The following is a 16,597-nucleotide window of genomic DNA, read 5'->3' on the forward strand; positions in this document are numbered from 1 at the left end:
AATCTAACTACTATCATAACTTAGCTAACATATCACAAAAAAAAGCTTCTACAAGGATGACAACTAAAATGTTAAAATAAATTTATCAAGAACACAGGAGTAGAGTAGGCCATGCAACCTTTCATGACTGTGATCATGGCTGGGCAGTACCCTAGCTCCATCTGCCTGCCTTGGTTCCATATTGTTCATGGCCTTCCTTCAGCAACATTCTACCCATCTCAGGTTTTGAATTAGTCACCGAACTGTGGAGAAAGCATCCAGAGTCCTTAGCCCATAATACACTAATTACACTTGAAGTAGAGAAGTGACCCATAACAAATCCATAAATGCAATCTAAATAAGCAGAAACAAAATATGCAATTTTTCGGAAGTAACCACAAAATAAGAGAATAACATAACTCACAGAACAACGTGATGATAGAGATCAGGAGGAGCGTGATGCTGATGTGGAGAGAGTTGGCTGAGCTGCAGTCCATTTTGTTCTTCTTGCAGGAGCAGACTTGCACTAGAACATCTGTACTGTTGGTCAGTGGGGGATCTCCCCCATCTGTCACTACAATTGGCAAAATGTAGTTTGCTCTTTTCAGTGTCTGCAGGAGTCTGAGTTGAGCATGGGTACCTAAAAGAGCAAATCAAAACTGTCAATTTTATTCTCAGTATATAACTATAACCTTTCTTCCATCAAGATGAGAGCAATCAACATGAGTCAATGAATCATGTTTAAGTGAAGGAATGGGTGACAGAGCTAACTGCATTTTATCATATCGATCAAATTCAGGATGACCTCTAATTTGCTGATCCTAAAGAAACATAATTAGTTCAATTTTGGAATCACAAATTACAAAAGAAATTGATTTTTCAAGTATCTGCTTGAAAATCTGAAAATTTTATTGCTTTATTCCATCTAATAAGCAAGTTCTAAAAATAACTTTTAAAATATTCTAGAAAATTAATTCTTGTTCTTGATAAACTCAAGTTCTCCTCATTCAATGGGTTTTAAAGACACTGCAAACATAGATAGTGTTGTTGTAGGACATTTACGAAAGGGAAAATATTCCTGCAAATTGTATGGACTTTAGCAAAGTAATCTTTCTTAAGGGATCCAGTTTCCCTAACTATTATAACTTGTGCGTGAATAAGTTGTGCTGTTGTAATAAGTCAAAGAGAAATGTATGTTAGTGATGTTGCTTCATCAAGGAGTACAGGGGACATGATAAAATATTTAGAAGCACATTGAGAGAAATTTTTCCATTTTCAACTGAAGTGTTTTGTTGAGTGAGAGTCATGGCACCCAGTCAGCCATAGCTTATAACAACATTTTTTACATAATCTTCTGATCTTCACCTTGTTAATTATGCAACTAGGCTCCTTGGCACCTTTAGCAGGCAATCACGAGGCAGAAGAAGCAGAAGGGCTTGTCACTACCACGATCTTTCAGGATTCATGCCACTGGTGCCATATTTCAAACTCCACTGAACAAATGTCAGAGGCTGTAAGGCCCTTACACTGTTATTGTGCATTGTCATCCCTAGCAGCATAGCCAAGGAAGAGAAGATAAGCAGCTTAGGTAAATACTGTGATTCATTTAAATGGCACGCACAGTGGAGGAGGAAAGGGTTAATGATCTCTGTGCTCTGCAATGGTAAATGCCTTCTGCTCTTGGCTACCTCACATTCATGGGGTTACCACATACACTTTTGCACACACTTCTCACCAAGGCTGATGTGCAATAATGTTAACTATTTCATGCCTTATGTCCACTCAATGGCTGTCACTCACCTCACCTTCTAAACCAACAACCCTTTTATTTCTCTTGCAACCCAGATTTCCAATTCCTGGAGGCATCTCATGACCTCTCCTGCTCCTGCATCTCCACTATCTGCTTTCCATCCTCTTTCATCACAGGCATCTCTACCTCTCACTGCAGGAAATATTGGCCACATCCCAGACTGAAGTCTCCACAGCACCACAATAGCCCTGCCAGTATTCTCTGGATTTGTTGAATTTGGGCATACAGGACTGATCACGGTCCATTGTCTGGACTGCAAGCTCACAAATCTCTGACCTCCAGTAGAACCCAGAGAAGCCTCTGACCAAGTGTGACAGTACCCCCTGACTGACCATCATCCCCATGATCCTATTATGGAACAGTACCCTTTGACGTTCAGATATAGCCAGTTGGTTGAAGCAAGTGCAGCGAGTTTGTTGAAGAAGCTGCAGGCACATGTCGTAGGCATAACATTGATGAAGTACGGTGACGTACAACAACATTTACATCCCCTGGACTCTTCAGTGTTCCTCACCATGATAAGCTGCTTATAAAACCCTGGTTAGACCACACTTGGAATATTGTGTCCAGTTCTGGCCGCCTCATTATAGGAAGGATGTAGATGCTTTAGAGAGGGTGCAGAGGAGATTTACCAAGATGCTGCCTGGATCAGAGGGCATGACTTATGAAGTAAGGTTGAGTGAGCTTGGGCTTTTCACACTGGAGCGATGAAGGAAGATAAGTGACTTGATAGAGATCATTACAAGGTAATGAGAGACATATTTAGAGTAGATAGCCAGAGACGTTTCTCCAGGGCTGTCATGAGGGGTCATAAGTTTAAGGTGATTCGAGGAAGGGTAAAGGGGAGATGTCAGAGGTAGGTTCTTTACACAGAGAGTGGTGGGTGCGTGGAATGCCCTGCCAGCGGTGATAGTAGAATCAGAGACATTTGGGACATTCAAGCAACTGCCGGACAAGCACATGCACGGCAGTAAATTGAAGGGTGTGTAGGTTAGGTTGATCTAAGATTAAGATAAATGCTCGCACAACAATGTGGGCTGATGGGCCTGGACTGTGCTGTACTGTTCTATGTTCTATGTGCTTGTATCTGCGCACAAAAACAATACATACCACAGGGGCTGGCAGTGTCCAAGTTAGTGCAAGATCACTGAGCACTACGAAATGAAGGCAAGATCCACAAGCTCCATTTTACATCGATGATGTAACAGATGCATGTGCTCTGGCATGCAAGGCAACCCAGCAGCCCATGGTATCCCTGAGCTCCAACATGAAGTGCTGAAGAGCTGGAAAGGTATGAGTGTTGGTCTCAGCACAAGCATGGTGGTATGATGAGGCTGGATGCTCACCTTTGTGGCCAGATGGTGGGGAGGATAGTGGCCATGGGAGTATGTAGCAATGTTATGGAACAGACACAGCTGGATGATGGCTGGTACAGGCCTTTGGCAAGGTGCAGCCACCAGCTACATGCGCTGAATTCCATTTCAGGATTGGCATGGTATAGTTTACCAGGGAAAGAGGAGAGCATGAAATAGTCTTCACTATTAACAAGAAGCAAATACTAGCCCTCTCAAAAGACAAGGAAATACAAGATTTGTAAGATTCTGAAGTTGCTATACATAGCTTAAGGGGATAAACACAACATTTCTTTTGACGTTATGATTCTGACATTTTTTTCAATCTCACTGTTTTCCCAGCTTGCTTGCCATTGCATGACATGGTGGCTTTGAGCGGTTAGCACTGCTGCCTCACAGCATCAGGGACCTGGGTTCAATTCCATCCTCAGGCGACTGTCCGTGTGATGTTTGCACATTCTCCCTGTGTCTGTGCGGGCTTTCTCTGTGTGCTCTGGTTTCCTCCCACAATTCAAAGATGTGCAGATTAGGTGAATTGGCCATGCTAAATTGCCCATAGTGTTCAGGGATGTGTAGGTTAGGTGCATTAGTTAAGGGTAAATGTTGAGTAATAGGTTTGGGGAATGGGTCTGAGTGAGTTACTCTTCAGAGAGTTGATGTACACTTGTTGGGCTGAAAGGCTTGTTTCCACACTATAGTGATTCTATGTTTGCCCACAACACACCAGGGAAGGTCTGCCCATTATCTTTATATCTGGCTTACAAGCTTGAAAGCACAAGAACTCTATTAGAACTATCTCAAACCAGCAGTATAAAATCATCTTAAATCTAAACACTAATTGGAGTTCCATTGAGAATGTAAAGAAACTTCAAACATAGATAAAGAATGTAAAGAAATTCTCAGTGCGACAGTAGAGAATCCTTCAGATGCTGAAGACAAGGCACAGCGAATGAAATATTTTGTGAAATTGTTAATTATTTAAGGATTTTGTTAACCATAGTCTATACATGAAATCTGCTATTATTGGGCAGAGAAAAGAGAATATTTACAGAACTGTCCTTAATGGACAACAATTGTTTCAAAGCACTTCGTGGTGAGTGAAGAAACTAAATGTTGAGCCAAAAAAGGAGATTTGAAAGTGTGAAGAAAGCATGCTCAAAGAGCTCGGTTTTAAGGAGGATCTTAAAGGAGGAAGGGGAGGTGGAGAAATGGAAGGACTCAGAGATGAAATTCCAAGACAGGCACAAACATGCTTAATATGATTAAATAGATAATATAATTCACTCAAGTCAGGTTAGCCGTTTGAAAGGGAAATCAGGTTCCACAAATCTACTGATCAGTTCCTTGAGGATTTAAATGACAGGTGAATCTAGTATGTTTGGATTTTTAAAAGGCAAAATGCTATAGGAAAGGATGTTGCACAAATAGGATTCATGAGTTGGAGACAATATTTAAACAGAGGATCAACTAATGGACTGCAAACAGATTGGGAATGAGTTGGTCATTTTTAAGTAGATGATTTGGAGATACCGGTGATGGACTGGGGTGTACAAAGTTAAAAAAATCACACAACACCAGGTTATGGTCCAAAAGGTCTAATTGGAAGCACTAGCTTTCGGAGTGCTGCTCCTTCATCAGGTGATTGTGGAGTATAAGATTGTAAGACACAGAACTTATAGCAAAAGTTTACAGTGTGATGTAACTGAAATTATATATTGAAAAAGACACACACACACACATATGTGGACCCTCTCTCATATGATCACACACACACACACACCTAAGTTTGTGGGGTGAATCTGTACTAGCAGAATTATATTTTACTTTGCTCAAAAACTGCATGAATTCATGTAAGATTCTGTAAATCCATTTTTTAGATTAGAATCAGTCTGACCATTGTGGCACAGACGTCTCACACAGGGAAGCTCACACCGTCAATATATTGTCTGGACCAACATAGAACCAATTGTTAAAGTTCACTTGAGAATACAACTTTTTAAAAAAGTTTTGCGATTTACATATGAAAGAACTGAAACCAACATGGTTATTCTAACAGATGGGAGATTTAACAAACAATCCAGGTCTTTTTCAACATATTATTTCAGTTACATCACACTGTAAACTTTTGCTATAAATTCTGTGTCATAAAATTTTTAAGTCGATGCATGTGGGGTGTGGCAGAAGCAGTATTGGCACTTCACCTATTGACAATCTAAATGAATTAACTGGAGGAACGGATCTAGTGTAATATATCCAGATTTGCAAACAACACAAAAGTGGTTTTACTGGTGGTGGGTATTGGTTTTAAAAATAGTCATGGTGATTTGGTGGTGGAACAGCCATTGAGTTGTGTGCAAGAGCACTTCTAGATAGAGAAGAAGTAAAAATAAAAGCAAACCAAACCTCAGTTCCTTTAGAGAGAGGTGGGCAAAGCGAGGGTTACAATATTTTATATCCCCTTCCAACTCCATTTTAATTTAGCCACTACCGCTCTCCCTACCCAACCCTCCACTTTTGAGAGTGACAACTGCTTGTAGTAGGCTTTGCATGTAAATTTCTGAAAAAACCCAGAGTGATTTAGTGGTGGGAAAGCTGTTTGATTGTGTGTAATGACACTCCTGGATATAACAACAACAACAACAAAAAAGCAGAAGTGATTTTGAATTCAATTTGAGGGCCCTTGTGGCATAGCGGTACTGCCACTACCTCTGATCTATGGAGGCCTGGGTTCAAGTCCTACTTGTTCCAGAGATGTGTAATAACATCTCTGGAGAGAGTGATATATAAAAAAACAATACCACAAGTCAGCTGTGAAAACAAAACACAAACAGTAATCAGATTATCACGGGGTGTTGGATAGCTTTGGTAACTGGTTGTGGTTTTAATAGAGGTGGGTAGCATGAACATAGAACGTAGAACATAGAACAATACAGTGCTGAACAGGTCCTTCGGCCCGCGATGTTGCGCCGACCTGTGACATATTGTCAGCTTGTCCCCCTACACTATCCCATCATCATCCATGTGCTTATCCAAGGGTTGTTTAAATCTCCCCAATGTACATTGACAGGCAGGGCATTCCACACTCTTACCACTCTCTGAGTAAAGAACCTGCCTCTGACATCTGTCTTAAATCTATCACCCCTCAATTTTTAATTATGCCCCCTCATACAAGCTGACATCATCATCCTAGAAAAATGACTTTCACTGTCTACCCTATCTAATCCTCTGAGCATCTTATATGTCTCTAAAAAATTCCCTCTTAGCCTTCTTCTTTCCAATGAGAATAGACCCAAGTCTCTCAGCCTTTCCTCATAAGACCTTCCCTCCAGACCAGGCAACATCCTGGTAAATCTCCTCTGCACCTTTTCCAATACTGCCACATCTTTCCCGAAATATGGCAACCAGAACTGTACACAATATTCCAAGTGTGGCCGCACGAACATTTTGTATAGTTACAGCATAATATTGCGGCTCCGGAACTCAATCCCTCTACCAATGAAACCTAACACACTGTATGCCTTCTTAACAGCACTATCAAACTGTCTACTACTCCACTGACTTTAGTGTCAACTGCAAATTTACTAATCCATCCACCTACACCTGCGTCTAAGTCATTTATAAAAATGACAAATTGCAGTGGTCCCAAAACAGATCCTTGTGGCACACCACTAGTAACTGGACTTCAGGCTGAATATTGTCCATCAACTACCACTTGCTGCCTTCTTTCAGAAAACCAGTTTCTAATCCAACCTGCTAAATCATCCTTAATCCCATGCCTCTGCATTTTCTCCAGCAGGTTACCATGTGGAACCTTATCAAAGGCTTTACTGAAGTCCATGTATACCATGTCAACTGCCCTACCCTCATCTACATGCTTGGTCACCTTCTCAAAAAACTTAATGAGGTTTGTGAGACACACCTGCCTTTGACGAAACCATGTTGACTATCTGAAATCAAATTGTTGCTTGCTAGATGATTATAAATCTTATCTCTTATAATCCTTTCCAAAACCTTTTCTACAACAGAAGTAAGGCTCACTGGTCTATAATTACCTGGGTCATCTCTACTGTCCTTCTTGAACAAGGGCACAACATATGTAATCCTCCAGTCCTCTGGTATGAAACCTATAGACAATGACGACTCAAATATCAAAGCAAAGGATCTGCTATCTTCTCCCTAGCTTCCTAGAGAATCTTCAGATAAATCCCATCCGGCCCAGGGGGCTTGTCTACTTTCACTCCTTCTAGAATTGATAACACCTATTTGTAACTAACCTCTATCCTTTCTAGTCTAATATCTCATCATTCTTCTCTTCTACAATATGCTCCTTTTCATGAGTAATACTGATGAGAAATGTTCATTTAGCACCTCTCCGATCTCTACAGGGTCCACATTCAACTTCCCACTTCTGTCTTTGACTGGCCCTATTCTTACCCTAATCATTCTTTTATTCCTCACATACCTATAGAAAGCTTTAGGGTTCTCCTTTATTCTATTTGCTAAAGACTGCTCATGTCCTCTCTTTACTCTTTGTAACTCTCTCTTTAAATCTGTTCTAGCTGATCTGTAACTCTCCATCGCCTCATCTGAACCATCTTGCCTCATCAACACATAAGCCTCCTTCTTCTTCTTCTTAACAAGAGATACAATTTCTGTAGTAAACCACTGTTCCCTTACCTTGTCACTTCCTTCCTGCCTGACTGGTACATACCTATCAAGGACACGCAATATCTGTTCCTTAAACCAGCTCCACATGTCCATTGTCTGCATCCCCCACATCCTAACTCATGCCTAATCACATTATAATTGCCCTTGCCCAATTGATAACTCTTGACCTGTGGCAGGTAGCTATCCCTTTCTATCGCTAAGCTAAATGTAACTGAATTATGGTCACTCTGTCCAAAGTGCTCACCTACCACTAAATCAAACACCTGGCCTGGTTCATTACCAAGCACCAGACCCAGTGTGGCCTCCCCTCTTGTCGGCCCTTTGACATACTGTGTCAGGAATCCCTCCTGCACATATTGGACAAAAACTGATCCATCTGATGTACTAGAATTACAGCATTTCCAGTTAATGTTGGGGAAGTTAAAGTCTCCCACAATGACCACCCTGTTCCTTTCACTCCTACTCAGAATAATTTTGCCAATCCTCTCTTCCACCTTCCTAGAACTCTGTGGAGGCCTATAAAAAACTCCAAGCAGTGTGACCTCTCCTCTCCTGTTTCATACCTCAGCCCACACTACCTCAGTAGACAAGTCCTCGTCAAAAGTTCTTTCAGCCACCGTTATACTATCCTTGACTAACAAGGCCACACATCCCCCTCTTTTACCACCTTGTCTATTCTTAATGAACCGGCAACATGCATTCCATGTCTCCGAAATGGCCACAACATCGAAGTCTCAGGTACCTATCCATGCTGCAAGATCACCTACCTTATTTCGGATAATTCTGGTGTTGAAGTAGACACACTTCAAACCAGCTTGCAGTCTGCAAGCACATTCCTGTGATCCTGAAATCCTGTCCCTGTCCTCCCTACTCTCATCCTCCTGTACACTGCAACTAGACCTCAGTTTCCTATTCCCCTGCTGAGCTAGTTTAAATCTACCCGAATAGCACCAGCAAATTTCCCACCCAGGATATTAGTACCCTGCTGGTTCAAGGGAAGACTGTCCTGTTTGTACAGATCCAACCTTGCCCAGAATGAGCCCCAATTATCCAAGCACCTGAAACCCTCTCTCCTGCACCATCCCTGCAGCCACATGTTCAGCTGATATCTCTCCCTTTTCCTTGCCTTGCTATCACACGGCATGGGTAACACACTAGAGATAACAACTCTGTTTGTTCTAGCTCTCAGCGTCCACTCTAGCTCCCTGAAATCCTGCCTTACAACCCTATCCCTCTTTCTACCTATGTCGTTGGTACCTACGTGGACCATGACTTGAGACTGGTCACCTTCTCCCTTCAGGACCCCAAAGATACGATCCGAGACATCACGGACAATGGCACCTGGGAGGCAACACACCACCCGTGAGTCTCGTTCGTTCCCAACAAACCTTCTACCTGACCCTCTAACTACTAGTCCCCAATGACTAACACTCTCCTCATTTCCCTCTTTCCCTTCTGTGCAACAGGAACAGGCTATGTGACAGAGACCTGCACCCCATCCATGCCCCTGGTAAGTTGTCGCCCTCAACAGCATCCAAAACAGTATACATGTTTTTCAGGGGAACGATCACAGAGGATCCCTCCACTGACTGTTTTTACCCCCTTCGAACAGTCACCCAGCTTTCTTCATGCCTAGGAGTAACTACTTCCCTGTAACTCTTATCTTTCACAGCCTCTGCCTCTCGAATGATCCGAAGTTCATCCAACTTCTGCTCCAGTTCTCTAACACAGTCTTGGAGGAGCGAGAGTTGGGTGCACTTCCTGCAGATGTACTTGGATGGGACACTAATGTCGTCCCTCACCTCAAACATCATGCAGGAGGAACATACCTCTCCCTGTCCTGCACATGTGGCTCTCCAGCCTTGCTACTGTGATGGTGTGATGGTGTGTAGGACCAAGCAAGTTCTATGCTGCTATCCCATCTCTGCCCTCAGCAGAAGGCTGATAGGCATTGACGAGATGGAGCTCACTTTTCTTAATGGTCCTTGACCCTCTTAAAGGGATGCTGCACTGAATAATGTTGCCACCATTGAAATTATTAAAAATGAAACACTAGTGCAGACTGAAGACTCCACAGTGACAGATTTGGCGCTGAAAATTAAAGTGGAAAGAGTTAGAGATACCATGGTCTTGTAAAAGGAGACAGGAGACCCTCAGAAGAAATATGAAGATGATGGTCAGGGAGATCAATCCCTGATATATGGATCGACAGTGCCCCAAGAGGTCATACAATCCCAGTGGGTGGTCAAGACCACATTTCTAACTGGCATTTTCTGTTCACTCGTTCACCTACCCCTGCTTAATATACAAGAACCCCTTCAGTCACCCAGGCCCTCAACTCTTGAATCAAACACCCAGAGACTCCTTCACACTCATTCACATAGCAATCCCACAAGTCACAGATCAACTCTTTTTCTGCCTCTATATACCTTCAGCTCACCAGCTATTTCAGGCACATAACCCAAATACAGCATTTCACAGTCATTAATCTTGTGGGATTCGTTGATATGGGTAATAGATGCTGGCCTAGCCAGTGATACTAATATGCCCTTAAATGCATTAAAGAGAGCACAATGGAAGGGGGTAGAGTAGAAGCAATAGGGGACAAGGTCACTTGCATCTCCTCAGGCCTATGGAAGGACTGGATGACATTAATGACAGAACCTGTGGCAGCTGGTATCATTAAAAACATTGGAAGTGAAGAAAGTTCAAGCAATATACTAGAACTACCTGAAGATTGATTTTGGGTACCAAAAATGAATGATTCCCAAGGACAGATTTGAATGGATTCAAAATAAATGACGGGTGTAACATGATTATTTGGATGAGCAGCATCTTGAAGAGTAAAGACTCATACAATCAGAATATATTATATCACTGGGAACATAATATAAGATAGTAAAACAGGTAAAGGTATCATCCTAAGATACAAAAATGATACTCAAAATAGATCAGACTACTAACATTTGAACAAGTGTCCTTGAAAGAGATTGGTTTTGTGTTTTGAAAATACTTTGCCTGAATCTTAAACAGTTTGTTGGAGATTGGGACTATTTCCTTGGGTTAGAAAAATGCTGGTATTGATTGATTTTCTTGGAGAGAGTACCTGTTAAATGTAAGATGGTTAAAAACTAATCATGAAACATGAGATGCTTTATAAGATCACTTAGGTGGAAAAGCTGAAGAATACACCATCAGAGCTATTGAACATGAATTTGGATTACATTATTTCTTTGGAGTTTATTTCATATTTTCAACATCTTTTTTAACAGCCAGAAATGCTCTTGCACATAATTAAACATTTTTTTTCCAATTACTCATGATATTTTTCATCTATTAACCACCACCAGTAAAACCGTCATCAGAGTTAAGTCATGTGTCAAATGTCCAACTACAGGCATCCCACAGTCCTCTTTGGATGTCAAGTGATATCAAGAATTTGACAAAGAAAAAGAAGGAATCATATGTTAGGTACTGCGCATTAAAAACAGGGAAGGCCCTTCAAAAGTATAGAAAGTGGAGGAGGAGGTAGTTTAAAAAGCAAATTAGGAGCACAAAGTAGGGCAGGGAGGGAGTGGTGGGCATACAACATCTTTGGCAGATATAATTAAGGAAAACCCTAAGGGCTTTCTAAAAGAATACTAAGAGGATTAGAGTCTAAAGGAGCAACATATGCATGGAGCTTATGGATGTGGGTGAGGTCTTAAGTGAATACTATGTTTACAGAGGAGAAAGACACTGTCAAGGGGCTTTCAGCTGGGATGGTGACTCTATAGAACTTTTTTTAAGGTTAATAAGAAGGAGGCATTAAATGTTTTAGTGGGCATAAAGGTGCAAAGGTCCCCAGGACCTGATGAGATGCATTCCAGGCTGCTATGGGAGGCAAGGGAGGAGATTACTGGGGCCAATATAGATACTTAATACTTTGTTGGCCACAGGTAAAATGCCAGACACTGGAGGATAGCTATTGTGATTTCGTTGTTCAAGAAGGGTGGCAGATTAGGCCAGGCAAATACAGATAGATAATCTGATGTCAGTGGTAGCAAAACTATTGGAAGGACACGATTAACCAACACTTGGAAAGGCAGGGATTGATCAGGGACAGTTAGCGTGGATTTGATGGAGGGAGATACCATCTAATTTAGTTGAGTTTTTTAGAAAAGATGACTAAGTACATTGATGAGGTTAAAACTCATGCACCAGGTTATATGCAACAGGTTTATTTGGAAGTACAAACATTCACAGCACTGCTCCTTTGCCAGATACTAAGTGTCAGCTATGAAGGGGCAGTGCTCTGAAAGTTTGTACTTCCAAATAAACCTGTTAGACTATTACCTGGTGTTGTATGATTTTTAACTTTGTCCACCCAGTCCAATACCAGCAACTAAACATTACATTGATGATGGTAGTGCATTTCATTAGGTTTGCATGGACGTTAGTAAGGCCTTTGAGAAGGTCCCATATGGAAGACTGGTCTGCAAGATAAGAATCAGTGGAATCCAACAAGTTGGCAAACTGGATCCACAATTGGTTTACAAACAGAAAGCATAGGGTGATGTCAGAGGGTTGTTTTTGTAATTGAAAGCCTGTGATCAGTGTTGTACCACAGGGATCGGTGCCAGGACCCTTTCTGCTTGTTATGTGCACTAATAACTTGGATTTGAATGTAGAAGATATTATTAATAATTTGCAAGTGACACAAAAATTGGTAGTGTTGGTGGTCTCAGGCTACAGTCTGATACTGGCCAAGTGGTAAATTGGGCAGGGTAATGGCAGCTGGAAATTAGTCCTGACGAGTGGGAATTGACTAATTTTGGGAGGTCTAATAAAGGAAGGTTATACTCAATGAATAGTAGGTTTCTAGGGAGTACTGAGGAACAAATGGACCTTGATATACAAACCCATAGATCCCTGAGGTTGTCAGCATAGGTATACAGGTTGGTGAAGAAGGCAGATGGGATGCTTGCCTTCATTAGCCACACTATTAAACACAGGAGCAAGGAAGTCTTGTTGCAATTTGATAAAACATTGGTTCGGTCACAGATAGAATACACATGCAGTTCCCATCGCCACACAATTGGAAGGATAGAACTACCTTGGCAATGGTGCAGAGGAGAATCAAACCTGGAGTTTGGTGTTTGTTAATCAGTACAGATGTGGTGAGCCAAAGGGTCTGTTGCTATGTTGCGCGACTCTACAGGGATAGGAGGGTGAGTGGGTTGCAATAGATTTGGTAACTTCATTAAAAGGTATAACATTAGATAGGCAACAGTTATTATTTAAGGAACTGATGAGGACATTGGTTAGACCACTGTTGGAATATTGCGTGCAATTCTGGTCTCCTTCCTATCGGAAAGATGTTGTGAAACTTGAAAGGGTTCAGAAAAGATTTACAAGGATGTTGTCAGGGTTGGAGGATTTGAGCTATAGGGAGAGGTTGAACAGGCTGGGGCTGTTTTCCCTGGAGCGTTGGAGGCTGAGGGGTGACCTTATAGAGGTTTACAAAATTATGAGGGGCATGGATAGGGTAAATAGACAAAGTCTTTTCCCTGGGTTGGGGAAGTCCAGAACTAGAGGGCATTGGTTTAGAGTGAGAGGGGCAAGATATAAAAGAGACCTAAGGGGCAACTTTTTCATGCAGAGGGTGGTATTTGTATGGAATAAGCTGCCAGTGGAAGCAGTGGAGGCTGGTACAATTGCAACATTTAAAAGGCATTTGGATGGGTATATGAATAGGAAGGGTTTGGAGGCATATGGGCCAGGTGCTGGCAGGTGGGACTAGATTGGATTGGGATATCTAATCGGCATGGACAGGTTGGACTGAAGGGTCTGTTTCCATGCTATACATCTCTATGACTCTATGATGCACTGCAGCAATTATCCATTACTTTGGACAAAAGAACACATCAGGAAAAGTGATCCAACAATGGTTAAGAAAATCAATTCAGGATGGTATGAGATTTAAAGAGAAGTCATTATAAAGTTGCAGGGAAATGTTCCAAGCCTCAGAAATGGGAACAGATTGGAATTGAGCAAAGTAGACCAAGAAATTGATTGAGAGGAAAAGTAAAGTCTGAGAGTAAATTTTCCAAAGTACATAAAAGTGAATTTGGAGCGTCTACAACTATGTATAAAGAAAAGGATTCAAGAAGACAAATGAAAGCCTCTTACAGTCTGAAACTGGAGAATTAATAATGTAGAACAAGGAAGTGTAGAGCGATTAAACAACTACTTTAGGCTTGTCATCACAGAAGGTGGCAAATCTTTCGCAGAAATGATAGAGAAGCAAGGATCTTTTCAGGAGGGAGCAATTGAATGAAGATAGCATTTGTTAAAAAAAAGTTGTGCTGGAGAACTGAAAGCTGATAAAATTCCATATATGAGATTACGGTGTAAAATCAAGGCACATTGGATCAATAGTATTTTACTGGCATGGATTGAAAATTGGTTAGCTGACAGGAATCCCTAGAGTATATATCAACAATTTGGATGAGGGAATCAAATGTAATATTTTCAAGTTTTTTGATGGCTCAAAACTAGTCACGTGAGATGAGGAGGATGGAATGAGGTTTCAGAGCGACATAGCAAGCTCAGTGATTAAAGTGCAATATGACATGAATAATTGTTATGTTATCCACTTTGGTAGGCAAAACAGAATGGCAGAGCGCTATTTAAATGGTGAACGATTGGGAAATGTTGATGCACAAAAGGACACAGGTCATTGAAGGCAAACTACAGGTAGAGCAAATAGTAAGGAAGGCAAATGATATGTTGACCTTCATCGTAAATGGATGAGAGTACAGGAGCAATGGTATAGTTGGCCTGGTCATTGGTGAGACAACTTCTGAAGGCCTGGAGTATTCTTACCTGAGAAAAGATATATTTGCCATAGAGGGAGGACAGCTAAGATCATCAGACTACTTTTTGAGATTTTAGGCTCGTCATACAAGGAGAGATTGGGTTGACTGGGCCATATTAACTGAAGTTTAGAAGAATGAGACAGGATCTCATTGAAACAGATACAATTCTGACAGGGCTGGATAGACAGGATGCAAGGATAATATTTCCCCTAGCTGGGGCATCTGGAACAAGGTGTCATGCTCTCAGGATATGCAGTGGACCATTTAAAACTGATGTGTGGAAATCATTCTTCAGAGGGTGGTAAATCTGTGCAATTCTTTACTACACAAATCTGTAAAGTGTCAAGGGGTTAAAAGAGCGAGAGGGGGAGTACTGCACTGAGATAAAGGCTCAGCCCTGATCATGTTGAATGGTGAAGTTGCCTTGATGGGCCAAACCTACAAGAGAATGGTTGATGGCACCAGACTATTGATTTCCTCTACCTTTGTGATGAGCTGCCTGGCCTATATAGCTCCATGAAATTGCTGGCATGTGTGTTAAGCATTGCAAGCACCAGCCTGCAATGTATTATTCAGTACTGTACATCATCAGAGGATTGGAACACCATACTGACAGATTCTTCAATAACCTGTTCTGGAATCAAAATAAGAGTCTCTTACTGTTTACTTGAGTGATCTTCCAGGTTTTTTCAATTCCAGGCTGCTTGCCCAATTGAAATTTGAATGGATCTGCATTAGGATGGAGATCTTTGTCTGTTGCCCCCAAGATTGCAACGTTGACATCTTTTGTATCCTCACAGAACTTTGCTATGGTTGGGAAAACAGAGGGTGGGTTGTCATTCACATCCAGCAGGGTGATGATCAAGGTACCAGTGCCAGTGGCAACAGGGACACCTAAGGGTTAGAGCATAAACATTTATTAGTTAAACTGTAACAGGTTTCTGCTTGTGTGTAAGAAAGACCCTTCAATAAACACATGACTAGAATTCATTGTCAAATATCACTGCGCAGCCAGTGGATCCTTTTTTGATTTAAGTCTGAATGTGGACTGTTTTGGTCCTAGGCCTTCAGCAGAGTAACCTTGAAGGGATAGCGGGAGGCCACCCGAATAAAATTGAAGTGTTTTCTTCAAACTCACCCACTTATGGAGCTGGAAATGTGGGCAAATTTCAGAGGGTGATGGGTGGCAAATGAATGGAAATGGAATTTGGAATGGCTTATTCCAGTATCACATCACTATTACACACTGCTGGTGGGTCCAGTTTGTCCCTACAGATTCCCCTCGCCTCGTCAAGTTTTAAGGTAAGAAAAAATAGCCTAATTTTGTTTTCTTCAAACCTATGGCATGGGATAAAATTTGGGTTAAACTTTGAGCCTTTTTTTCCCTCAGGATTGAAAATGGGCTAAGTCCAATTTTCTATAGGTTATGTCCTTATAAATAAACGTGTATATTTGTCACTAAAGTAGCAAATGTATTATTTTATTTGTGTAGTGTAGTACTTACTTGGTTTATTAATTGCAATTTTGTAATCCAGATTTTTGTCTTTTTAATTAAAAATTGGGTACCTCAAATGGTGTAATTAATCAATTTTTTGTTGTTTCCTTGCCATAATGGAGAGCCTGTGAAAATTTGGGTTCCTATTCTCTCTCCTAAAACCTCTTAGGATAACTTTTAAACACACATTTTGAAATAATTTTAGTACATGCCTTATCAAGTCTAGGTATTTTTCCTGATGACAAAACGTTCCACAACTTCACAGAAAAGTTATGTTAAAGGCACTACATAAATGCAAGTTGTTCAACTGAGAGGAAGGATAAGAGCTCAGTTTGAAATCTGATCCATAGAGTGGCAGTTCCACTATTGCAATACTCCCTTGGTACTGCACTGAAGTATCAGCCTGGATTATATTTAAGGCTCTGCATGAAAT

The 16,597-nt window shown here is 41.3% G+C and overlaps 1 protein-coding gene across 1 annotated transcript in view; it reads right to left on the reverse strand.

Annotated features, from left to right (window-relative positions):
* cdh13 (cadherin 13, H-cadherin (heart)) overlaps positions 1-16,597 on the reverse strand; it is a 1,093,338-nt gene that overhangs the window by 11,813 nt on the left and 1,064,928 nt on the right. Inside the window, exons 12-13 of the mRNA XM_072595947.1 lie at positions 15,330-15,563; positions 404-619 (exon numbers count right to left, since the gene is read on the reverse strand). Coding sequence (XP_072452048.1) covers positions 404-619; positions 15,330-15,563 — 450 coding nt within the window. The remainder of the gene's footprint in view (positions 1-403; positions 620-15,329; positions 15,564-16,597) is intronic.

This window comes from Chiloscyllium punctatum, chromosome 26 (genome assembly GCF_047496795.1).
Source record: "Chiloscyllium punctatum isolate Juve2018m chromosome 26, sChiPun1.3, whole genome shotgun sequence".
Taxonomy (NCBI): Eukaryota; Metazoa; Chordata; class Chondrichthyes; order Orectolobiformes; family Hemiscylliidae; genus Chiloscyllium; species Chiloscyllium punctatum.